This window comes from Neomonachus schauinslandi, chromosome 4 (genome assembly GCF_002201575.2).
Source record: "Neomonachus schauinslandi chromosome 4, ASM220157v2, whole genome shotgun sequence".
In the NCBI taxonomy this organism is placed as follows: domain Eukaryota; kingdom Metazoa; phylum Chordata; class Mammalia; order Carnivora; family Phocidae; genus Neomonachus; species Neomonachus schauinslandi.
Window position 1 is genome coordinate 43,072,521 of NC_058406.1, and position 24,972 is coordinate 43,097,492.

General features: G+C 50.7%; 1 protein-coding gene across 1 annotated transcript; it reads left to right on the plus strand.

The window, feature by feature from the left end:
* On the plus strand, positions 1-24,133 carry LEXM (lymphocyte expansion molecule). Its single transcript, XM_021684452.1, has 10 exons — positions 1-50; positions 1,008-1,095; positions 1,570-1,734; positions 1,858-1,980; positions 6,340-6,477; positions 6,645-6,788; positions 8,264-8,425; positions 9,429-9,554; positions 11,599-11,732; positions 24,061-24,133. Exons 1-10 carry the CDS (start codon positions 1-3, stop codon positions 24,131-24,133), a joined length of 1,203 nt encoding a protein of 400 aa, XP_021540127.1.
* Positions 24,134-24,972: the final 839 nt, after the last annotated feature.

The window sequence follows — 24,972 nt, forward strand, 5'->3', positions numbered from 1 at the left end:
ATGGGCACCAAGTGGTTCAGCGGGGCGCCCTTCGGGGTGCAGAGCCACAGGTGGGCCCCCCCCCCTCCCCGAGGTGCGGCTGGAGCCTGGGGAAGGAGGGAGCGACGGGAGGGGGCCTGGCAGGGGGGCGTGGGGGCCCGCCTTTCTCGTCGGGCCACACCTGCTGCACTTCTCGGCCCCGGGTTCGTTCGTTCACCATCCTTAAGTGATTGGAAAGCATTTCGAGAGCACCTCCTATGGGCCAGGCGCAGAGAGGCGCGGGGCGGTGGGAGGTCAGTCCGCGGAAGAGTGGTGGGCAGGATTTCAGCCCCGGGTCCTTCATCCGGCCATTTAGACCATCTACGCGTACCACCTACTCTGTGCCGGGCACAGTTCTAGCATCTGCGGACACAACAGTGAACAAAAACAGCAAAAGCCTGTACTCCGGAGTTTGCAGTTCTCGGGGGGGAGAGGTGGTTGGAGTAGATAATAAACCAAAAAGAAAAACAGGTAAAATGTTGGGTAGTGATAGGGCTATGGAGAGCAAGGAAGCTGGGAGGAGGAGCTTGGGGGGGGGGGGGGGGGGGGCAAAGGGGGCTTTTTTTTTTTTTAAAATTTTTTTTTTTTTTTTGAGACAGAGAGAATGAGAGAGAGAGAGAGCACATGAGAGGGGGGAGGGTCAGAGGGAGAAGCAGGCTCCCTGCTGAGCAGGGAGCCCATGCGGGACTCGATCCAGGGACTCCAGGATCATGACCTGAGCCGAAGGCAGTCGCTTAACCAACTGAGCCACCCAGGCGCCCGATAAGGTGACTTTTGAGTAAAGGCCCCAGCAGAGGGGAGGGGACCAGGCAAGGGTGGCGTCCAGCGAGAGAGAAGCAGGAAGGACAGAGACCCTGGGGTCCAGCAGCCCTGCTCCTGTTCCAGCGGTCAGCTCCTCTGGGAAGCCAACACCGCCGCCCCGCAGAACTGCCCACACCAGGACCGGCTGCGGGGCTTCGGGCTCTCACTGGGCCTCTGTCCCTCCCTAGGTTTGATGTCTCCGCTGTTTACCCCAACCAGAAGAAATTCAGCACCTTCACGGAGGCCCCATACTCCAGGCTTCATTCTGTGGACCTGGTGAGTTTGTGCAACTTCCCTGCCGCCTCCCCCCCCCCCCCCCACCCAGTCCCTGGCTGCGGGGAGGAGCTGAGTTATGCCACAGTTGTGCCTTAACATATCCCCAAGCCCCCCGTTGGGAGCACAGAGCTTGGCTCAGAGCCGGGGCCTTAGATGTGTTGATAAATGCAGGACTGTGGTGAGGACAGCATGGCTTGGGGCCGCAGAGCCCTGGGGGCCATTTCCTCTCGGAAAGAACTGGCTGTGGGCTACCAACGAGGCGCTACCCCTCCCTGTTGCAGGGGAGTGTAAGGGGATCAATGACAGAGGATGTTGTGAGGGTACCTTGAGTGCCATGCCCCTCGGTGCCGGGTTCGGGACTGGGGGAGGGGCTGCAGTAGAGTCCAGCCTGTCCGCCCCGAGCTCACGGTGGTGGCCTGAGGAGGAAGTCGCTCTGTGCGCAGACTGGGTGGGTGTGACTGTGCTCTGACTCAGTCCCACATAGGACCTGGGACCTACAGCTCCAAGGAGACCTGCTTTAGCAAGAAAAAGCTCAAAAAGGAGGTGGGCACAGGCTGGGCCAGGGCCGAGGAAGCCGTCCGGCTGACCCAGCTGCCCCACTTCCAGTACCAGGCCATCATGAAAGAGAAGCAGCTGCAGGTGAGTCCTCCCAGGCCCAGCAGAGCTCCTCCCTTAGGGAATGCCACCACTCTCCAGACTCCCTCCTGGGTGGACATTCCCAAGTTGCAGGCTGTCACCCTCTGCTTTCTTCTCTTGGGGCAGAAGGAGAAGCTGGGGCCTGGCTCCTACAACCTCAAAGACTTCTTAGAACTGCTGAAGGAGAAGCCCTGCAGCACCCGGGGGCTGCTCAGCTCAGGGGAGATTCGTTTCCGAGGACTCATTGGGGTAGGTGTCCTCATGTCCTGGGGAGGGGCCCTCCCACCCTCCCCTCCATCTGCAGAGCATGCAGCCTGGCTGGTGCTGGATGCGCCCCTCCTCGTGCCATCTCCTCCCCAGGCTAGCCAAGCTCTCCTCTGGGTCCCCCAAACCCATCTGCCTTCTGCCTTCCAGTACTACAGCCTCGAGCCCAGGGGCCATCATATATCCCTGTGCCTGTCTCCCGCACCAGCCCAGGACCTCCCTGCTGGCAGGGATGGGTCTCGTTCATCTCCGAGTCCCCAGAAAAGAGTCCAGCATACATTAGGTGCTCAACAAACGCATCCATCTATATGTCCATCTGTCTAGCCCAGCAAATAATGGCTGAGCACCCACTAAGTGCCATGCACTGTTCTCGGGCTTAGGGAACTGGAACTGGGGCCCTTGCAGAAGAAACAACGGTACAGAGAAGCAAATCCGATATGATCAGGACTGTGAGGAAAAATGAGATGGGAAAGGGATACAGAGTGATGGAGGTGCAATTTATAGGGTGGTCAGGGAAGACCTCTGGGAGGAGGTGACATTTGAGCAAAACCTGCAGGAGGTGAGCCCTGGAGATTCATGGTAGCTGTGGGAGAGCGTTCTAGGCAGCGGGAACAGCAGGTGCAGGCCCGGAGTTGAACCAGCGGGCAGGAGGCCAGTGTGGCTGGAGGGAGGGGCGAGGGCAGAAGGAGGAGAGATGACAGAGGAGTGAGGGCCAGAGGGCAGGACACTGCAGCAAGGTGGGGGCTTCGGGATTGATTGCAAGCGCTGTGGGAGGACAGTGGAGGGTTTGGGCAGGGGCAAGGCTGGCTCCTGGGGGGTGAGGCTTGGAGGCATCCAGATGGGAGGTGATGGTGTGAGGGGTGGGGTGGCATCCGTGTGGGTGGGGGTGGTCATCCCATGTGGGGAGAACAGAGGGGGGGTTCAAGCTCACTAAGGGCATGAGGGAGAAGGCAGAAGTCACAGCCTCCTGGAGCAGCCCGCACACTGTGGTTTACTGAGTGTCCCTCGTCCCTGGCCCTGCTGCTCTCTGCACTGGATGCTCTTGGTCTCCTTCCAGCTCCTTAAATGGGCCAAGCTCTTTTAACTGGGGCTTTCTTCCTGCCATTCCCTCTGCCAGAAATGCCCTTCCTCTCCCTCCCGCCGAGCTGCCCCTTGGTCAACCTTCAGCTGTCAGCTCCAAGGTCACTTCCTCCACGAAGCCTGCCTGACCCCCACTAGGTGACAGACATCTCCCTTTGCTAGGAGTCCCGATCGTGGCTGTGTGCCTAGTGTCTCTGCCCCACCGGACATCAGCCCCTGAGGGTGGACGACATCTGCCTGGTCGGCTTACTGCAGGACTGCCAGGTCTTAGCTGTGCCTGGCACACAGCGGGCACACAGTATCTGTGGACTGAATAAGTGCACACATGCCTACTAAGTACTGGGCGTCCCCACACATTCTAAGTGTTTGCAAGCCCTCCAGGTGAGGCCCTGGAGGCTCAGGGAGGAGAAGCCTTTTGCCTCAGGCAAGCAGGGAATGTCCATCCCCAAAGCCAGGCCCTTGCTCTCCGCCTTACCACTGTGAAGCCTGGGAACTACTCTTTGCATCTGCAGGCACAGAAGCCGTCCCTGCAGCGTAGGGAGAGGGGTTGCCCCGAGGCATTCCAAACCGTGTCATTACCTTCAAATCTAAATAATAACAATTGACGCTTAAGGCAGCGCTTGCCACCTGCCAGGTGCTGTCCTAAGCACTTGAGTGCACCACTCAACCTAATCCTCACAACAACCCTGTGAAGTAGGCACTGTCACTGTCCCTGCTTTACAGATGAGAAAGCGAGCACAGAGAGCTAAGCCACCGCCCAGGGTCACAGGGCTATGAGTGGCACAAGCGGGAGGATTCAGATCCAAGGGCGCCCACATATAAGCACTGCATTTTACACATAGGTGGGCTCACTGGGATTTTGTTCCTTGATGGCCCCTGGAGGACAGTCTGGGTCGAAACCCAGCCCAGGTGGTGGCAGAGGAACAAGCCTTGATGCTTCCTTCCCGTGTCCCCAGCCCCTAGCCCCGGGGCATCTGTGAGTGTTCGCTGAGTAGGGAGAAAGGTCCCACGACCTGCCCTCCCTTCCAGCGGGCTCTTCTCCCACTTTGTCCCTCTATCTGCTCCTGCAGTAACCTCCCCCGGGCCCTGCGGGATTTTTCCAAGCTGCTCTCCTGGGCTCAGGCTTGGACAGCGAGCTCAAGGAGGTGGCCCTGCCCTGGTGGGTGGAGAAGGCAATCCCCGGGGAGCTCATGTCCAAGGCCTATTTTCTGTCTTCTTGCTGTGAGACCCGGGCTGGGAGCCTGATGGCCTCCTCTGGGCTACAGAGGCCACCTGTGCAGAGTGCGGACCCCTCCACTGGTCCAGCTAAAAAAAAAAATCTGTGCCAATTCCTACATTCCCACACACCTCCCCCAGAATTAATCACTCCTGCCTGGGTCCCCGAAGCGCTGACAGCCGAACATTCCAGTTAAAATCACAGACTTTCAGGGCGCCTGGGTGGCTCAGTCGTTAAGTGTCTGCCTTCGGCTTGGATCATGATCCCAGGGTCCTGGGATTGAGCCCCACATCACATCATTGGGTTCCCTGCTTGGTGGGAAGCCTGCTTCTCCCTCTCCCCCTGCCTCTTCCCCTCCCCTGCTTGTGCTCTCTCTCTCTCCCCCCTCTCTGTCAAATAAATAAAATCTTAAAAAGAAAAGAAAAGAATGGACTTTCACATGAGCCCAGGTGTGGGCTACACCTTTAAACCTGAAGGGTTGAAGGAAGAGCTGAGCCCAGAGCTCTGGCCTCGGCACAGTCCATGGACTCCAGACACAGCAGTCACTCTCTGTTGTAACCGCACTTTTTTTTTTTTTTTTAAAGATCTTATTTATTTATTTGAGAGAGAGAGACAGCGCAGGGACCCAGCCTCCTCCCTGGGGCTCTTCTCCTGAGCACACCTGGAAACCCCGGGCCCTGGAAGGAGGCAACGTGGCGTCCTGTCCTCTGAGGGCAAACAGATCTGATGCCATAGTGGCCCGACTCCCCCAGCAGGGCTCCTTGCCCCCTCCATCCTGCCCTGTGGGGCTGCCTCCCCAGGGCTGGTTCCTGCCGGAGAGGGGCAGGGCTGAGCCATCTGTGGGGCGGCAGCGGCCTCGTGTGGCTGAGAGAGGCAGCAGCTACCTTGCTCCAGGTCTCTATCCGAGGACTACCTCCCCACACCAACCCACCCACCCCCCTCACTCCACCTACAGAGACCATACTTCCAACCCTGGCAGTGGAACCCCCAAATACTCACTCCATCTCTCCTACCCCCTCAATCTCTCCTCCTGACCCCTAAGACAGGCATCCCACCCTGACTTAAGTGTTGGTGCCCAGTATGGGCTGAGCACTACGAAGGAGGTTTTATGGACATTATTTACTTTTCTCCTCATTACCTTGGAAGAAAAGTATTACTATCTCCACGTTACACTTGTGGACCATGAGGCTTAGAAGGACTAAGTGGTATGCCCAAGGTCACTCAGCTATGCAGCAGCAGAGCCAGGATTCAAACCCAGGACTCCAGATCCTTCCAGGTCACAGCACGCTCGTAGCACAGTGAGAACCCTATTCGTGCAAATGCAGGGCTATAAAATGGGCGTAACAGATGGCATTTCTAAGACCACCAAAGCCAGTGACTGTCTGGGGTGATAGGGAAGGAAGGCTTCATACCCAGGAGAGATGACATTTGCGCTGGCTTTGCAGAATTAGACTTTTCTTTTTTTAAAGATTTATTTATTGGGGGGGGGGCTGTGCACACACCTGTGGGCGGGGAGGGGCAGAGGGAGTGGGAGAGGGGAAGCAGACTCCCTGCTGAGCGAGGAACCCTGCCGGGGGCTCCATCTCCCAACCAGGAGATCAAGACCTGAGCCAAAATCAAGAGTTGGACGCTCAACCGACTGAGTCACCCAGGTGCCCCAGAATTAGCATTTTCCAAGGCAAAGAAGGCAGGTAGGGCATTTTGGGTGGTGTTAACAGCACAAGCAAACACAGGCAAGGAGGTTGGCAGAATAGTATGTATTTGGCAACCGGCAAGGAACCCAGTTCAGCTGGAGGGTGGGATGTAGGAAGGGAGCAGTATGAAATAAGTTGGACAGGCCAGTGGGGCCCCAGGGAAGAGTCTGAACTGGGACTGAAGGTTTGAGCAATGGTGGAGCTGTGTTGAGACCAACCATGTTGTGTGTTGAGGGTCAGTTAACGGGGGCCCTGAACATCCCATTCCCCTCCCAGGGGCTTCTCTTCCTCAGACACCCTCCGCATAAGGAGAGGGACTGATGACCTTTATGTCCCTCCCCCCCACCCCCACAGAACTACTATCCAGGCCCTGGAAATTATGGGGTGAAGGGCAACCCATACACAAAGCTGGAGGAGAAAGCCTGCAGCCGCTTTCATTCTGAGGGCCTCATGTGTCGGGTGACCAACAAGGCGCCCCCCACGGCTCATCAGGTACTCCTTCACCTGGCCAAGCCTTGCCTGCCTTCCTGCACAGTCCTGGGGCAGCCGGGGTGGGGGACTCCTGGGGCAGATGGGGAAACTGAGCCCCCCCGGGGAGGGGGGCGATGGGCCTGCTTCAGCGGTTCTCCTGGGGGACTGGCATCTGTGTTCTGTTCTAGGGGAGTGGTCTGGCACCAGGCACCTACTCTTTCAAGAGTGGCATTGAGGCGTACCTGGCAAAATCCGTGGGCACCCGCGGCTTTTACGACACGTTCTCTGGTGACCGCAGCAAGCCCCAGCCTTACGGACATTACTCGGTGCAGGTGTGTAACCAGGTGAGGCGTGGAGCATGCGCTCCCCGTGTGTACCCAGGTGAGGCCCCGTGGAGCATGCCAGCTGGCCTCACTCCCCGACACCGGGCCACCACCAGCCCGTGTGCTCACCGCGCTCGCGGCCGTGCCGCTGGGAAGGAGCAGAGCTGGGATCTGAACGCCAGCACGTCTGCCTGACTTCACCTGCCTGAACCGCAGAAGAGGCACAGAGCATCACGATGCCAGGGCTGCATGCGACACCGGCCACGGGGCCACGGGGCCCTTGACGGCGCAGGTGTGGGTGCCCGGCTATTTTGGAAGCACGGGCCAGGGGTCAGAGGCCCAGCTCACTGGCCACATTAGCGACAGTGCTGTTAACGAGCCAGAGACCTGGAGGGCTGGGAGGAGGGGGAAACCGAGGTAGAATTTTAACTCGCTGCCCCCCTTCCCTGCCCCCGTCATGCTCCTGTCGTGTGGTCCGCGGCACGCTGGAGTTAGGTCTCTGCCCCACGGCCTGCTCGTTTTGTCTCCACTGTGCATTCCCTCGCTGTGTAGCTTGGGGCCAGGTCCGAGGGCAGGTATGACCGCCCCTGTGGCACTTCTGCTCCCCTGGCAAAGGACACACAGTCATGAGCGAACACCCCACAGAGTGTCGGCAGGTGGTGAGCACAGGCTGCTGGTGGTGAAATGTTGACATACATCCCCCCGTTCGGCGACTCGCCACGGAATAAGCCCTCACACCTGACTCCTCGCCAGGGCCTCCCAGACGCCCCCACGACCAGCTACCGACGTGATCCCGTCCAGCATAGCAGGGGCCGTGGGAGAGAATATTTGTTATTATCTAAAGAATAATAGACTTTACTTTTTGGAGCATTTTTAGGTGCACAGCACACTTGAGCAGAAAGCCCAGCGTTCCTAAGCCTCCTCAGTGCCCCCTCCACGCCCGGCCTCCCCCACTGGCCACATCCCACCCCGGAGTGACAGACAAGGTACAATATACTGACATCATTATCACCCGAAGTCCACCGTCCGCCTGAGGATTCACTATTGGGATTATGTCTTCTACAGGTTTGGACAAATGTGTCCATCATTATAGTACCCTACAGAGTAGATCACAGCCCTAAAAATCCTCTGTGTTACCCTGTCACGCCAGTTTTTAGACATTTGGACCACTGCTCCTGCTGAGAACAGGGCGCGTGCCGTAAATGCCGTTGAAATGAGCACAAAAATGAAGGACGTACAAAAAGACTTGTGACGTTGTCCGGGGTGCACGGATGTGGAGGCTTCGAGAGACGCTGTGAGACTCACTCGGCCCCTGGCCGGGGCTGCGTCTCTGGCCACCCAGCCAGGGGTCCTAGGGAGGCAGGCTGGAGAGTGATGCCTCCTTGTATGGCCACCTGCTTTTCTCTGCTGCTGAGGATCCAGAGAGAGGGCTCGGATTTTCCTGGCCTAACAGACACCTTTTTCTTTTTCTTTCTGTTTCTCAGAAAAAAAAGCCCAGGGAACTGATGAACTTTACGAGCTTCGTGGAAGAACTTAACTCACGTCACAATAAGAAGCGTGGGGTTTTTTCGAAAATTTCTCGCAACCCGGAAACCCCTACAGAAAGGATTTACTGGGCCACCCTTAGCCAGTGCCCCCGAAAACTAGTCAGTGCCCACCCATGACCTTCCTTCCTTCTTCTCTTGGGAGGGGGCTCTCCTTTGGGGCCGGCATGGGATGGGGCTGGCTATTTCAGGGGAAAGCTCAGCCTTGGGTATCAGACCCATGGTTTCCAGTCCTGGTCTTGCCCGTCTTGTCACTCTGAGTAAGTCCCTCCCACTCTCTGAGGCTCAGTTACTCGTTTGTCCTCTGAGCATAACCAGGTGGCTTGAGAGAGGTGAAGGACTGGAGCTGGAGCGTGGGGCCTGGAACCCACCAAATGCCCATCTCTCTCCTGGAGAGAGGCTGAGGGAACATGGGGCAGGGCAGAATGTGAATATGGGGTCTACCCCGACAGGGGACTGCCCACCTGCTCCCTCCAAGGGAACGGAGCACTCCTCTCTGGGTGTGGGGCAGCCGGTGACCTGGATAGACCCCCTGGGCAGGACCCGCCCCCCAGGGAGAACTCCTCAGGGCTTGGGAAAGAGTAGGGTCCAGAGGAATGAAAAAGGGTGCCACCATTTCCTGAATGCCTGCTCTGGGCCAGGCACCTTCCAGCACCCCAAAGTAGGAGTTATCATTTGCATTTCATAAAAGGAAACTGAGGCCCAGAGATGGGAAGGGATTTGCCCAGGCTCCCCCGGCAAGTATGAGAAGGAAGCCAGGTCATCTAGCTCCAAAGTCTGTGTGGCTTTCATTTTCCGTTGTAAACGCCTCTATGGCCCTGCCAGGCCATGTGGGCTCTTGGGAAGCCTGAAAGAGGTGTCAGGCTGATGGGTGGGGCTAGAGTGGGTGGCATGGGTTATGAGGGCAACACAGGGCCCCTTTACCGCCGGAGGATGGGCTCCTGTGAGTTGGAAGGTGGCTGGGTACCCCCCCACCCCGTTTTTGGCTCAAGGCCTAAGGCTGCCAGGTGGATGAGGTCAGCCGCCAGGAGCCCTCACCTGCCCCAGTCCCAGGCTGACCACTGCCAGACCTCTCTCGCTTTCAGCCTTCATTTCTTACCCATAGGCCACGTCTGGTCCCGGTTCGTGGCTTCCTCCAAAGAAGGAATGCAGACATGTCAACCAGCCACCGTTCCTGCTGTCTTCCAAGCGGATGGGCATAAAGGCCTACCAGATGATTCTGGGAAGCTGGGTGAGTGGGTCTGGGGTGGGAGTTACGTGGTGATGGGCAGGGAACCCTCTCCTGCCTCCTCAGGCAGCCCTAAGCCCTCCTTGGCCCTGGGAATTGAGGCTCTGTGACAGCCTGAACCCACTTCTTTCTCCCCAAGGGACAAACACCCATTCCCACTATATTATTTCTCTAAGGCAATGGTTTCCAAACTTGAGTGGGCATTAGCATCCCCTTGGAGGGCTTGTTAGAACAGAGTGCTGGGCGCCGTGCCAGAGCGTCTGATTTGGTAGCCTGTAGTGGAGCCTGGGCATCTGCATTTCTAACACGTCCCCAGGTGATGCTGCTGCCGCCGCCGCTGCTCTGGGGAGCACACTTTGAGAACCACTGCCCTAAGGGACATCACCCCAGAACCATCCCATTCTCTTACTTTCCCAGGGGAATGCTCCCTCCATTCTCTTTGTATTTGTCTTGGGGCCTCTGGGGCAGCTAGTGGAGTTGGCCCCTTTCTCATCCTTGGTTGAGCGAGGATCCCTTCTGTCGCCCTCTCCCGCCCCTCCCCAGTGGCAGCCATCCCCACATGTGCGATATAACCTTTCGTTAGTGTTCTCGTAAAACAGCTAAGCTCCTGGGTTACGTGTGCGTGCCTTCTTAATTTACCCCAATCACACTGGGCATCGACCTCATTCTGTTTCCTGCTCCTGCCCTTTAGTCTTTAAGTGCAACTTTTACTGGGTTCTAATAGTCACACAGAGAGGTGCATGAATCCTAAGGGAACAGCTCCATGAACGGCCACAGATCGGACTCATCAGTGCAACCAGCCCCCAGAGCTCTGAAGAGCCCATTTCCGGCACCCCAGCAGCCCCCACAACACACACCGCCCTCCGCGTCAGGTAGCCTCATCTTGACTTCCAGTGGTGCGGCTTAGTTTTGCCTGGCTTTGAACAACTGTTTATTTTTTAGGTCCCTCTTGGTTTCCCGGGGGACCGTCCTGCTTGTAACTCACCTGCCTTCCCACGATGCTCCCGCTGCCTCCTCTCGCACCCCTCCTCCACCCCACCTGCTCACCTTCCGGAGTGATGGCTCAGGCCCCACTGTGCCCACACCCTGTTGCCCTGCCTGATTCTCAGGAGGACCAGCTGGTCAGCTCTCTGCAAGCTTCTTTTTCTCACCCCACACTGGCACCTCCTGCAGGGTAGAGGGTCTTCACGTGGGGACCCCAAGTAAGAGCCAGATGCTGCTACCGCAGGGCTGGCCACTCCAGAGCGGGAGGGGCTGAGGTGAGGTCCAGGTTCCAGGGCAGGAGGCGCACCACCGGGAGCTTGCTCCCCAGTGAGACAGGCCTTTCCCTTGTGGGCAGCACTTCGCGGACCCTGTGAGGCTCCTGACATCTCCCAGGCTGCCATTGGCACGGCGGCTCCGCAGGGGCTGGGGTTCCTGGCCTGCCATTCTCCCGCCCTCACTGGTCATTCTGGGCAGGTGGCTTCTCCTCTCTGAACGTCTCTGTTGGCGCCTCTTGTATCTACAACCCGGGTCTCTGGGTGGGCTGGTGTATAACTTCCTACGACCGCCCTGCCACAGTTCCTCAAACCAGGTGGCTTCAGTCTATCCCGTCCCACTGTTCTGGAGGCTGGGCTACTCCCTCTGAAACCGGCAAGGGGAATCCTTCCTGGCCTCTTTCCAGCTTGGGGTGGTGGCTGGCAAGTTTTGAATTCCTTGGCGTGTAGATGCATCACTCCAATCTGCCTCTGTCCTTGTCATCCTTGTCTCAGGGCTGTCTTTCCCCCTGTGTGTCTCTTCTATGAGGACACGGGTCTCATTGGATTAAGGGCCCAGCCTACTTAAGTAGGACCTCATCTTAACCAATTATCTCAGCAACTGTTCCCAAATGAGGTCACACGCTGAGGTACTAGGGGTTAGGACTTCTGCACATGTCTTTGGAAGACACAGTTCAACCCATAACAGGTGGAATAGGGAGCAGTGGCGGGGTTGGGCATGGGGCTGAGTTCATGTCTCCAAGCCAGGCCTCTGGCTTGCTAATGTCCTGCCCGTCCTCTTCCTGGTGCAGAACCCTGTAGGGGTGGGCCGCTACCTCAACACCTGGCTGGCAGAGACCAAGGACCATCGACAGCGATATCGGTCCCTGTTCCTGGGTGGATCCAAGCGCTACCCCTCAGACCCGGCCAGGGACAGGCTCATGCAGTGAGTGCTCCTGGAGCCCTGGCAGAGGGCAAGGGCTTACTCTGGGGCGGGCTGGGGTTCCCTCCCCCACCACCACCTTGTGCTCGCTTCCCATGAGAACGCAGCTATATGGTCCCTAGGGCCAGCCCAACAGCAAGGCAGCGGAGAGAGTTCAGATCCTGGCCGTGCTGCTTGCTGGCTGTGTGAGGTGGGCTGCGTCCCTTAACCTCTCTGAGCCTCCTTTCCCTCAACTGTCAGATAGATGAGCAGAGGACTGTGGAGCCCCAAATGAGAGGCTCTGTCTAAAGCTCCTGGTAAGGAAAAGGGACTCAACATCTAGGTGCTATCTTGGGTGGCTTCCCCATGCAGAATCTCAGTTTCTTGGTGTTCATGATGGGGTTGGTAAAACAGGTTTCAGGAAGCCGTTGTGAAGCCTAAGGAGAAAAGGTGCATGAAATGCCATGGCTAACTACAGAGCAGCTTGTAAATGCTAGCTGCTGCCATATTTTATTGACCTAAGAGGCCATCAGTTGCAATGTAATCTCAATTTCAGAAATGTTAAAATGCGAATATACATGCATTCCAGATCATTTTGTTGTTGGAAACTCTGGTGAGGGCATGAGGACTGGATTGCTCAGGGAAAGCCAACTTTTAAATGCTTATTTTTAGCAACATAATCCTATTTTGTTTTCTTCCTTGACTTTTGCCCTTGTTTGGGGGGGCTTTTTAAGAAAAGGTAATGGGAAGTAACATTTTTGATAGACTGCACGCCTGAAAAAAAATTTGTTTTCCCTACCTGCACAACTGATCAACAGTTAGATTGGAAATAAGATTTTAGGTTGGAACTATTTTTCCCTCGGAATTTTGAAGACTTTGCTCCATTGCCTTTGAGCTTCAAGCAGGGCTGAGAATTCCTATGCCATTCTGGTTTTCTGTCCTTTGTACGCAATCTGCATCTTCCTCTCTAGAAGCTTTCAGGATCTTCTCTTTGTTCTTTGTGTGCTGAAATTTCATGATGAAATTTAGTCTTAAATAGTCCTAGTGTGAGTCTGTTTTCACCCATAGTTTTGGGTACTTAGTGGGTTCCTTCCATCTGGGACAATTTTCTGGGAAAATCACTTGCATTGTGTCTTTGGTGATTTCCTCCCCTCTGCTTTCTCTCCCCTCTCTTAGGTGAAGGTTAGATATCCTGGTCTGATGCTCTAGCTTTCTTATCTTGTTTTTTTCTTATTTCCCATCTCTGCCTTTTCCATCCTACTCTTTGGTAAATTTTCCTTGTCCTTATCTTTGAACCTTACTATTGCCTTTTGAAACTTTGGCTCCATCTTTTATAGTTTGCAAGAGCTCTTGAGTGTTGTGGATTGCTTTCTTTTCTTTTCTTGTCTTTTCCTAGCCCCCAGTTCAGTGTCTTGTATGCCATATATTCTTTTATCTGAAGATAACAATGACAATTTTCCTCAGTTTCCTTTTGCTCCCTGCATGGCCTGCACTTCTTCCAAGTTCCTTATTTCTTTGACTTGTATTGTTCGTGTTTAAGAGGAAAGCATTAAACAATGCTGTGAGTCTGGGTGGGGCTTGTCAGTCAGTGGCTTCACCGGGAGTGATTAGATGATGGGGGTCTGGTCCTTCTTTTGGAGGACCCTCAATGTCAGTGTTTGTAGGTGCTTTCTCTGGGACCATTCAGCTTCTCTAGAAAAGGATCCTACGTCCTGGGGTGGGTAAATGTGGTTGCTGGTATTTAGGGGATCTCAAGCAGTGTATGGATTTCCACCTACTTCCTCTATTCTGATGAGGGTGCCTGTCTGCCTGCCTTCCACTGTGCCCAGCCTCCCTGCTCTGGAGCCACTCTGCATACTAAATCCAGTCTTCTGCCAGGTGCACGAGGAATGGTGTGTGTGTGTGTGTGCATCTAACTTTCCCTCTGTTTTCAGCCATTGGTCTTGCACCTGCTTTTTGGTGCCCCCAATTCCTGAGTCTCTCTGGGGTTGTGGTAAGAACTGGCAGGTTTCTCACTGGCTCCCCCTATTGCAAGTAGCTTGCTCCATTTCCCCAAATAACATGTTACACCCCTTGTCCCCTGATATTGGCCTCTCCCTTTCTCATTTGTCTATCTTCAAAATATTCCTTTCTAGTCCTTTTAGGAGATTGCAGGAGTAGAGAGAGTAGAGATAAATGCATGTATTCATCTGCCTTGTTTAACTGAAAATCAGATGGAACACTCTGAGTGTGCCAAAGCATTTTCTTCCTCTTTCTAGCCAAGGTGGTTGGGTTTATTTTATGGGTGTTCAACCAGGACTAGAGAGGGAAACAACTCAACCAAGGTCACACCGCTACTGAATTATAGAGCTGGGACTTGTATCTGGTCTTTCTTTCCAGGGCAGGGCCCTTCCCATCATACATGCCCACGTGAGGATTTGGGCATTCCTGCAGGGCCATTCCTCCCCAGCCACCCTGTCAACAAAGCTCCATTCTATATACTGTTTGCTCAGCAAAGGCCTGCAGGGAAGGGAAGGATGCCCCATCTCCAGGAGACCCTCAGCTTTCTCCCCTGAACATCTGCCTTCCCCTTGGGTCCCCACTTCCCCTTCACCACTGTAATCACATTCAAGACTCAGGCTTATGAAGTTACAGGACTTCCTCTGTAGCCCGGTTTACAATTCTGTCTGCTACTTAGCTGTGTGACCTAGGACACATTACTTGGAGACAGACTTTGCTCTGAAAAATGAGAGTGAACAAAACAACCCACCTTTTGTAGAGTCTGCTTTGAGGACTGAAGGAGATGATGCTTGTAAATGTGCTCTGCCTGTGGGTATGTTGCAAGTGCTAGCATCCTTGTCCCTTAGCAGCTGTTATGCCCTGGAGGAATTCTATGTTTTAGTTATATAAGTTATATAACTATGTATAGTTATATATAATTCTATGTTTTAGTTAGTTTAAGTTCTTCACAGAGGCTTCGAGTGCACATCATCCAGGAAAAGGAATGACAGCAGTTTAACTCACCCTCTGCTGTCAAAAACCTAAGGAAAAATATCTATTAAGAAGGAAATTTGACAGGGATGGGGGAGAGATAGGAGGGCATTTGAGTCCTGAGGGAGGGTAGGGGCTTTTAAAGAGGAGGCCAAACTATTCAATACGATAGTAAAATGCTAAGGGCTTCTCATGAAGTCAAGAACAAGATAGGGATGCTTGTGTCATTGGCATTATCCAACACTGTTGTGGAGGTTCCAGCAAATGCAGCAAGACAAGAAAAACATAGGAAATAAAACTCTTGAGAAGAGCAAATCATCACAATTTATAATGTGTTTACCTAAAATAGTCCAAGAGAGAAGAGTTTCCTCTGATACTGCAGCCATAACTAATAGAAAACATAATTGAGGAAAAGGAAAGGATCTCATTCTTAGTAGCAACACCAATGATAAAATGCATTGGGATAAGGGGCACCTGGGTGGCTCAGTTGGTTAAACGACTGCCTTCGGCTCAGGTCATGATCCTGGAGTCCCCGGATTGAGTCCCACATCGGGCTCCCTGCTCAGCAGGGAGTCTGCTTCTCCCTCTGACCCTCTTCCCTCTCGTGCTCTCTGTCTCTCATTCTCTCTCTCTCAAATAAATAAATAAAATCTTTAAAAAAAATGCATTGGGATAAACTTAATAAGGTATAGTTAAGGCATACATGAAGAAAACTATAAATCTTTACCAAAAGATGTCAGAAAAGGCTTGACTAACCGGAGGGAATACCATGTTCATGGATGGAAGGATTTGATATTGGAAAAACAGTAATTCTCCCCATTGATGTACATATTTAATGCCATTTTAGCAAATTTCAAGGAGCTGGTTACATTTATTATAAACTTCATCTGAAAGAGTAAATACATATGAATATTAAAAACAGAAGAATAATGATCATATTAAAATATATTTCCATATGCATAGACAACACACTCTGGAGAACTAAGCCCCAAACTGTTGCTCATGGTTACCTCTGGAGGGTTACCAGGGTCTTTTGCATTCTACTTTGTTTTGTTTCTGAGATGTTTAAATTTTTCAAAATAAACATGTAACATTTTTATAATCAGAAAAAATTAAGGCAAATAGAGGACAAGCGCTCTTGAGACAGACTATACAAATTGTATGTTCTCCATTTAGACCCATCTCTAGCCGAGAGTCACCCTTTGTTCTTCAGACCTTAGTTTTCCCACCTATAAAATGGGAATGATTTATACCCTACAGGGACATGGTCAGGCTTAATTAAGCCCTATGAATGCTACTGAATGGAAGTCGACCAGCAGATCCCTGTGGGTGTCTAATTGTCGGGCTGGTGCATGATTCTCCCTGGGGCTCTGTTTTGGCATTGTCCATGTAACCCTGACCCACTTGGGCTCTTTCTTGGGTCAGGAGGACTGTGTCACGAGGCACAGCAGGTAAAAAGGATTCCCTGATAAGCTCTGCCTTTCTTTTTTATTTCTTTATTATTTTTTTAAATTTTATTATGTTATGTTAGTCACCATACAATACATCATTAGTTTTTGATGTGGTGATCCATGATCCATTGTTTTCATATAACACCCAGTATTTCACTGATTCATTTGAAAAGCCTGCTCTGTGCTTGGTTCCATCCTGGGTACGTCTGAGCTGCTGATTGTTATCAGGTGACCAGAAATGTTCTCTCTTTCACTCATTGAGTTTTTCATTTTCTGACTTCATATTTGACTTTCTAATTTCTCTTTTTTGTTTTCTAAATGTTTTAGTAACACCATTCTCTTATTTCATGGATGCAATGTTTGCTCATACTTTGAAGATATTATTAAGACAAGTTTGCCTGACATTGTCTCCTTTTACCAAATCCTTTTTTCCTCCCTGTATATTTGTTTTGGCCTCAATATTCTGTATCAGAGGTTTTTCTCAAATGTCTGGTATTTCTTGGCTGTGCATTCATGTCTAACTAAAAATCCTACTGAAAGCTCTGGGGCGCTGGTTGACTATGGACTTCACCATAGGATGTCCAAGCTGGGTGTTTTCACTGTTTTCAATGTCAGTGTTGTGAGATGTTTTGTCTTTTACGCTGATGTGAGAAAACTCTTCTGCAGGTTCTAAGCTTGGCTGCCAGAGCTCTAAGTGGAGGAGAAGAGTCTAGAGGTCTCAATATTTAGGGATGAACTTCCATTTGATTCCATTTTAAATATGGTACTCATGAGATCACTTGTGCCTGGTGTCATACCGTACAGAGAACTCTCTATCCCCAGAGAATAAATTCTCCAGTCTTCACTCAAGAAAGGCACTCATCTAGCTGCAGAGAGTGGGGAGGGAAACTGATACTACATAGACTCTCAATTAGTAGGCTTGTTTTTGGTTCCACTTTCTCTCTCACTTCCGGAGGTACCTGGTGCTGCTGATTCTTCAGCATCTGGAGTGAGGGAATTCCTAAATTTATCTTCTCCTGGCTTAGGGTTTAGTGTTCTTGGGTCTGCTAAGTTAGTTACTGTTCTTCCATCTGCTTTTTAACTTCCAAAATATTTTTTTTACTGCTGCTTCTTCTATTCTCTTTGTCTCTGTGAGTATATGCTTTAAAAATTTTTATTCCTTACTCTTGTTTTAGTGGGATTTTGCGAAGGAGATAAGTTAATGTATGCATTCAGTTCACTTAAAGTGTGGTGGAATTTCTGAGTTTCAAAGGTAAATTAAAAATCTTGTAAGTATCACATCTAAAAATAACCTACAACTTAAATAAAAGACAATCAGACATGTTTTGGGCTTCTCTTCTGACACACAGATAGAAAACACTGTGTATAGAATTCTCTGTCTAACCAAACTGTCATTCATGTGCAAGGCAAATAGAGATGCACAAGGATTTAGGATATATACCAAATTTGTTTTTTCTGAAAATAGTACTGGGGGATATACTCCAATCAAACAGAAAATGAATTAGCATGGAGAGCTCAAGAAAGGGGAAGACAAAGTATGTAAGAATACATCTGGCTATGAGATACCAGATAAATGTAACCTACAACAAAAAGAAAAAGTGGTAATACAAATACCAAGCTAAGTAGAACTCAAGGCAAAAATATTAAATGGGACAAAGCTGAGTATTTCATCATGATAAACAATAAAATCCATAAAGAATTTATAATAACTTTGAACCTTTACACACCCAAAATAACAGTGATGAACTCCCACAATCATAGAATTCTGAATAGACTTGTTTGAGGATTTGACAGATAAGGCTACATAAATAATTATTTGGAGGATTTTAATAGGTGTACTTTACTCCATATTATTTTCAGATACTCATGGAACATTTATAAAAGTCGACCCTCTAAGAAAATCTTGTTAAAAAATGTCTAAGTTTAAAACATCCTACATAGAAAATTTGAGGTCACTTTTTCTAAACATGGTTACAAAAAAACAAGACATTAACAATAAAAGGATAGTCCCCCAAACCAAGTACTTGGAAATTAGGAAGCACACTTCTCAATAGCTCTTGGGTCTGGGCACCTGGGTGGCTCAGTTGGTTAAGCAACTGCCTTCGGCTCAGGTCATGATCCTGGAGTCCCGGGATCGAGCCCCGCATCGGGCTCCCTGCTCAGCGAGGAGCCTGCTTCTCCCTCTGACCCTCCCCCCTCTCATGTACTCTCTCTCATTCTTGCTCTCTCAAATAAATAAATAAATCTTTAAAAAATAATAGCTCTTGGGTCTAAGAGAAAGTCAAGTTTGAAATTACACACTCTTTAGAAATCAATTATGATTAAAAAAACTCTATATCAAAATCTATGTAATACCGTCAAAACACCGGTTGGGGCAAAATTTATTACTTTAATTGCTTGTGATATTAAACGAGAAGGATTGCAAGCAAAAGAAGCAATCTAGAAGTTAAAAAAAATCAAAACACGTAAAAATAGAGCAGGAGTCAAGAATGAGTGAAAAGGGAGGGCACCTGGGAGGATGGAGGTGTTCTCACCGGATCCTGACGACTGAGTGCTGACTTTCTCTTGTTAATCTCTGCCCGTGGCCCCTCCGTGGTGGAAAGGCATACAAAGTCCACAAGCTGTGTGCCATAGAAGGCAAAGGGTGAATGTCAGTGCCCTCTTCCCTGCCTTATGCATGAGTAAGTGAGGCTTGGAGAGGAAGTGACCGCCAAGTAGAGGCAGGGGACAAACGGCGCCCCTGACTCTGACCCTGGGCTTCAGCCTCTCCTCCTGGGCCAGGTTTCTGGAGGAGGCCACCGGTGGCAGAACACAACATATCCTCAAACACTTGGCTGTCTCCAGTCCAGGCCTGGAAGGGCATGTGTGGGAGAGTTGTGAAGTCTCTTTCTGGGATGTGTAGTGACAGGTAATCTGTGTCACCTCCCACCCTCCGAGGCCCACCTGCTTCTTCCTGCCTGACCACAGGGCTCTGGGCTTCCAGCTCAGCAGCCTGGGATTTAATTCCTGTGTGGGAAAGGTAACCTTTTGGTTTTCAGTCTTTAGAGCTGTGTATGCAGTAGGTGTTTCATAAATGTGCTTGACTGACCGATGGACCACGATTTCCATCTGGCCACTTTCTGGCTCTTACAGCTAGGTCTTTTTTTTTTTTTTTTTTTAACAGATTTCTGATTTTAATGTTTCTTTCTTTTTTGAAAGATTTTATTTATTAGAGAGAGAGCATGCGAGTTGGGGGAGAGGCAGAGGGAGAGAGAATCTTCAGCAAACTCCCCACTGACCACAGAGCCCAATGCGGGGCTTGATCTCACGACCCTGAGATCATGACCTGATCCAAAACCAAGAGTCACACGCTCAACTGACTGAGCTACCCAGGGGCCCCTCCTTTTTTTTTTTTTTTTAAAGTAGGCTCTGAACCCAACGTGGGGCTTGAACTAACGACCCTGAGATCAAGAGTTGAGTGCTCTATCGGCTAAGCCAGCCAGGAGCCCCGCAGCCAGGTCTTCTTACCCCATCTGGCCCATCCTCTTGCTGGATGGACAGGAGCACTCTGCTCTAGCCAGGCCACGCTTTGCACCACTCTCCACGCTTTGGCCACACAGTGACCTGTTCTTGGAACGTCCTTTTGCTAGTTCCTGTCTGGAAAACTTCTATTCATTCTCCACAACTCTGCTTAAGTTGGAAGCCTTTCCTGATTTGTCCAGATAGAGTCTATTCTCAATCTCTTGTGATCCCCAGGTTGAGGCACTTTTCCCCCTTATGTTGTCATTACTTATTCCCATGTTGTCTGTGGTCCCTACTAGATACAGCTTCTCGATTCCAGAGCTCTAGTGTCTCACTGGTTTGCAGAGAAGGTGCTCAAGGAATATTTGTTAAAGGGTGAGTCAGGGCATTAACTGACAAGATGGTCCAGAGTCTGGATGACTCCATGAAAGTTTCGAACACATGGGAAATTTCCAGTTTGATTTGGCAGGTTATTTTTCCTTTTAAGCTTTTTCACCTGACATTTTTATCATGAAAAATTTCAAGCATACAGAAAAATGGAAAGGATTTTTACCATGTACACCTATATACCTACCACTTAGATTATATCATTAATGTTTTACTCTTCTTGCTTTATGACATCTCTTTCTACCTATCCGTCCTTCTGTCCATCTATTAATCATCTTATAATTTGATACGTGTTAAGTAGATGGCAGACATCAATACATTTCCTCCTGAATACTTCAGCACGCATACTACCTTTTTGGCATTTTAAACTAAAGCCATATTCCTTGTCCAGAAATCTGAAGTTGAAATCCTAAATATCCATTCTTTGTAATAATAATGATAATTATTCTTGGAGCACATTTATAACATACAAAGTGATTTTGTAGGCATTTACTATACATGATAACTTTAAAAGGGAGATCTTACTCTCGATGTTTTCCAGCTGAGACAACTGAAATTTGGAGAGAGAGTGATTTTCTAAAAAGTCGCTGCCCGTCCATGGCGTTCATGCACGCGGGCTTCAGAGGTTCACTGAGCAGTTGCTGCATGCCAGGCCCATCCTGGCTGCTGGGACACGGCAGAAGAGAGCCAGACAGCAGCTCTGCCCCCCAGTGGTGCCCAGCTTCGTGCAGAAGACACTCACCCCTTCTTATAGTGATAGGGCAGCTGAGAAGGAGGATCAGGGCAAGTGGACCCAGGACTTCTGTCTCCACACCCAGACACTTCCCTCACTCTTTCCCCGTGGTCTTCTGGAGGGTGAGACAAGGAAGGAAGGCTCTTCCAACCCTGGAAGGCTAAGGCAGAGAAAGCCTTCACTGTGACTTGTCTCCCTGTCCTCACTCCACCTGCCCCTGATGGGTCAGTTTCCTTTGACTTCCTGGGCCCTTGTATATGCTGCTTTGGTGGGAGATTTAGGAGTTTGGACTGGAAGAGGGAACCCTTAGGAAGCTCAGCACGGAGTCTGCTCCCTCCACAATTCCACTACACACTTACTGTGGAAGTCTGGTGACTACCATAGAGGCAACATGGCACCAAGGAAATATGGGGCCTTAAGCTCCAAGGGAAGGCAGAGAGGAGAGGAGGTCATATTTTTACTTTCGCTTCCTTTCTTCCTTCCTTCCTATCTTCTATCCTCCTTTATTTTTGGTAGGAGTGGGTGGGGATAGAGGCTTGAGCATATTTCCAGCCTGATGGGCAAGGAAGAAGCAGGTGATTCGACTGCAAGGTGGTGGAACCCACTCCTTATTCAGGCTGGAGGGGCAGTTTCCTGAGTGCAGAAAAAGGTTGACCTAGGATGCGAGCAGGAGGCAGGGAAGACATAGAGGTTGATGAGCCAGTTAAATGTAAGCCAACGATTGCTAGGGGCCAGGGGGTTTTGCTCAGAAAGTCCTAGGCAAATGGGGTGAAGGGGAGGGATTGGTTTAGAATTAGGTCCACAACAGAGGGCTCTGCAAGATGCTGCGGGAGCGTGGTGTGCAGAGAGAGGTAGCCACAGTCTGCCTGGGAAGGTGGTGCAGAAATGGAGGGTGTCCCAGGCTGCTGGCTTGGGCACGGAGGGATGAACAAGCCTGGCCTGTTGGAGGGGCTGAGTGGTGGGAGGGTGGGGCATAGGGGAGGATGTGGCAAGGGATGGAGCCAGATAGATAGGCACAGCAGGATTGCAGTGTCCTAATGTAGGAGTTTGCAGACAGATACCTGTGATTCAAGTAGCCCAGAAGCTGGTCGCTGCGAAGATGTAATATTAGGGTGGGACTTGGCTTTGCCTCTTCGTGTCTGAAATACTAGTTGCTCAGACAGGGACCTTAAGGGGTAATGAGACTTTATAGTAGACCCTAAAAAATGGGCTCTGGGTCAGGAGAGGAGATGGGTCTGTTGGTTGGCTGGGGCTGGCTGGTCTGGGATGGTCTTGGATGGGACAACTAGACGCTCTTCCACAGGGACTCATCCATCAGCAGTCCAGCCCAGGCTTGTTCTCATGGAGGAGGCAGGGGTTTGAGAGAGGACATGTTCAAGGCCTTTTGCAGCCTAAGCTCAGAGTGGCACAACATGACTTCTTCCACATTCTGTTGGCCAAGGCAAGCTGCAAGTCCAGCCCAGATTCAAAGGGGAGGGGAAGCAGACTCTACCTCTTGATGGGGGAAGCTGCTGAGTCACGGTGCACTGGAGAAGTGGAGACTGGGACCATTTCCGCCCTCTGTCTGCCATAGTGGCGGAGCAGGATTGCATCTCTAGCCCAGCTGGTCCAAGCTGTGCTCTTTCCAGGAGGGTTCACTTCTTCCAGGGAGGAGAAAACATTTAGGACAGAGAGAAGAGCAAAGGACAGGGAGCGAAAAAGCTCAGGACATGTCTGGAAAAGATGAGATGGTTCATTTTGGATGATGTGTGGAGTGTGTACAGGGAGAATAGCAGAGAAGAGGGCAGATGACTGGCTAGGTCAGTCCTCAGGGACTTTGCATGCAAAGCTAAGCTGCTTGGACTTTATCCTGCCTGCAAAAAGACACAGGAGGTTTTCTTTAAAAGTCAGATTTACAATAGTACAACTGCATACAGTAAAATTCACCCTTTAGAGGAATATAGTTCCATGAGTTTTGACAAATCCCTATGGCCATGTAATCACCAAGGCAGGCAAGATGTAGAATATTATCATTGTCCCAAAGGGCTTCCTTGTGCCCTTTGTCGTCAATCCCCTCCCCCAGCCTCTGGCAACTATTGCCAGGATTTCATCCCTATAGTTTTGCCTTTTTCAGAATGTTGTATAAGTAGAATCGTGCCATATGTAGACTTCTGTATCTTTTCTTTTGTTTTACGTGTTGCTCCTGAGATTCACCCACATAGTTGCGTGTAGCAGTAATTCCTTTTGAATGCTGACTTGTATTCCACTGTATGGATGTACCACAGGGGTTTTTTTTAATCCATTTCCAAGGTGAGGGATATCTGGATTGTTTCCAGTTTGGGCCATTTTGAATAAAGCTGCTCTAAACAGTCACATACAGGTCTTTGTGTAGACACAAGCTTTTGTTTCTCTTTGGCAAATATCTTCCATAGGGTTTCAAGGTCATGTGGTATGTGTAACTTTATAAAAAACTGCCAAGCTATTTCCCAAAATGGCTGTACTATTTTGTGTTCCCACCAGCCGTGTATGTGGGCTTGCCTTGCTTCATATTCTTGTCACTATTTGGTATTGTCAGTTTACATGGAAGACACAATAAACAAACACATAAATGTGTGTCGGGTAACGACTGCTAGATGCGGTTTGATACACAAAGCAAAGGGTTCTTCTTGAAATGCCGTCTTCCAAATGGCTCTGAGGATGGAGCCAGAGTCTTCAGGGGTCCCCTTCAGAGGAAAGAATCAGAACAATGCAAGGGACACTAGACTGAGGTCAGGGACTCTGGCCTAGAATTCTGGCCCTGACTCTGACCACCAGGGTAACCTCAGGCCACTTCTCTCCTCACCCTGGTCCTCAGTCTCCCTCTCAAGGTGGGCTAGATGATATATTTTTTTTTTCTTTAAAGATTTTATTTATTTATTTGACGGAGAGAGAGAGCACAAGCAAGGGAACAGCACAGGGAAAGGGAGAAGCGGGCTCCCTGCTGAGCAGGGTGCCTGATGCGGGGCTCGATCCCAGGACCCTGGCATCACGACCTGAGCCACCCAGGCACCCCTAGATGATCTTCCAAGTGCTAGGATTTTTGTACTTGAAGTTCTTACAAACCAACTTGGGGGCTCTGATGAACCAAACTAGGTGCAAAGGAAAGGAATCTCCTCTCTAGAACCAGGCTGTTTTATTGCTGGAGGTCATCCTCTTACCCAATATAGGATCCCTTGGGGAGCACAGCCAATGGGTACCTGTTCGTCACCCCCGACCCTCGGTGCCCCTCCAAGGATGGTGGCTCAGTCCTTCCCAGGGACCAGTTTCATGTTCTCTTTCTGTCTTTTTAAAGGGAAAGGATCACACCTTTTACCAAGGGGAAGTGCCCTCCAAGGGTGGATTACAATTCAGATCCTACTCCTTAAAGCTGCATATGAAGGACAGCCTGTGATGACCAGAGGGCCCAAAGGCCTGAAGACAAATTTGGGGATGGGAGGGTAGGAATGGGAATTGGGAGGGTGGGGAGGGTCTTAGAAAAAGGACACATGGGAATGCCTGGGAGAGGGGAGGGATACGGTGAGCTCACTTTTGCTGGAGACATCCACCTGGAGGTCACGATGTCTGCTAGGACAGAGGGGCCAGATATCTTTTGATATGGAAGATCAACTGTCTTGAGAATTCAAATTAGCCCGTGGCATGAACGTGGGAGCTGATAGACTAATGGAACCTCCTCTATTCTAAAGCCAAATCGCTTGACTCCCTGATTATTAAAATCCAGAAAGAGGCCGAAAAGTGTAGCATATGTCAGAAGACAGCGGTAGGCCCCCTTTGGGAACTCTTCATCTCCATCCAGGATGCTTCTGGAAGCTCAGCAGGGCCTAACACTACTATGAGGAGGCTGCTGGCCCCCAGGCCGTGTGCAGTCATTGGAAACAATCAGTTTCAACCGTGGAGTTCGGCCTTGTGGGCACACCAGTCTAGCCCGAAGATGGGTCTGTGGGGTTGGTCACAATGTCCTGAGCTACTTCCTTCACTGTTTTTTGTTGGTAAGAGATTGTGTGGGGTGGCAGGATTGTGTTGTCCCTAGAAAAAAAGGAGGCTGGGACACCACAGCCTCAGCCACAAAACTCCAGTAACGATGAGAAATACTCTGACTCTTCAGAGTGTGAGTGCCTTGCAAAAAGCAGTTACTTCCTCACTCATGTCAAAATGACTTTTTTAGAAGAAGTAAAACTGTCTTTATTCACAGACATGTTGCCTATGT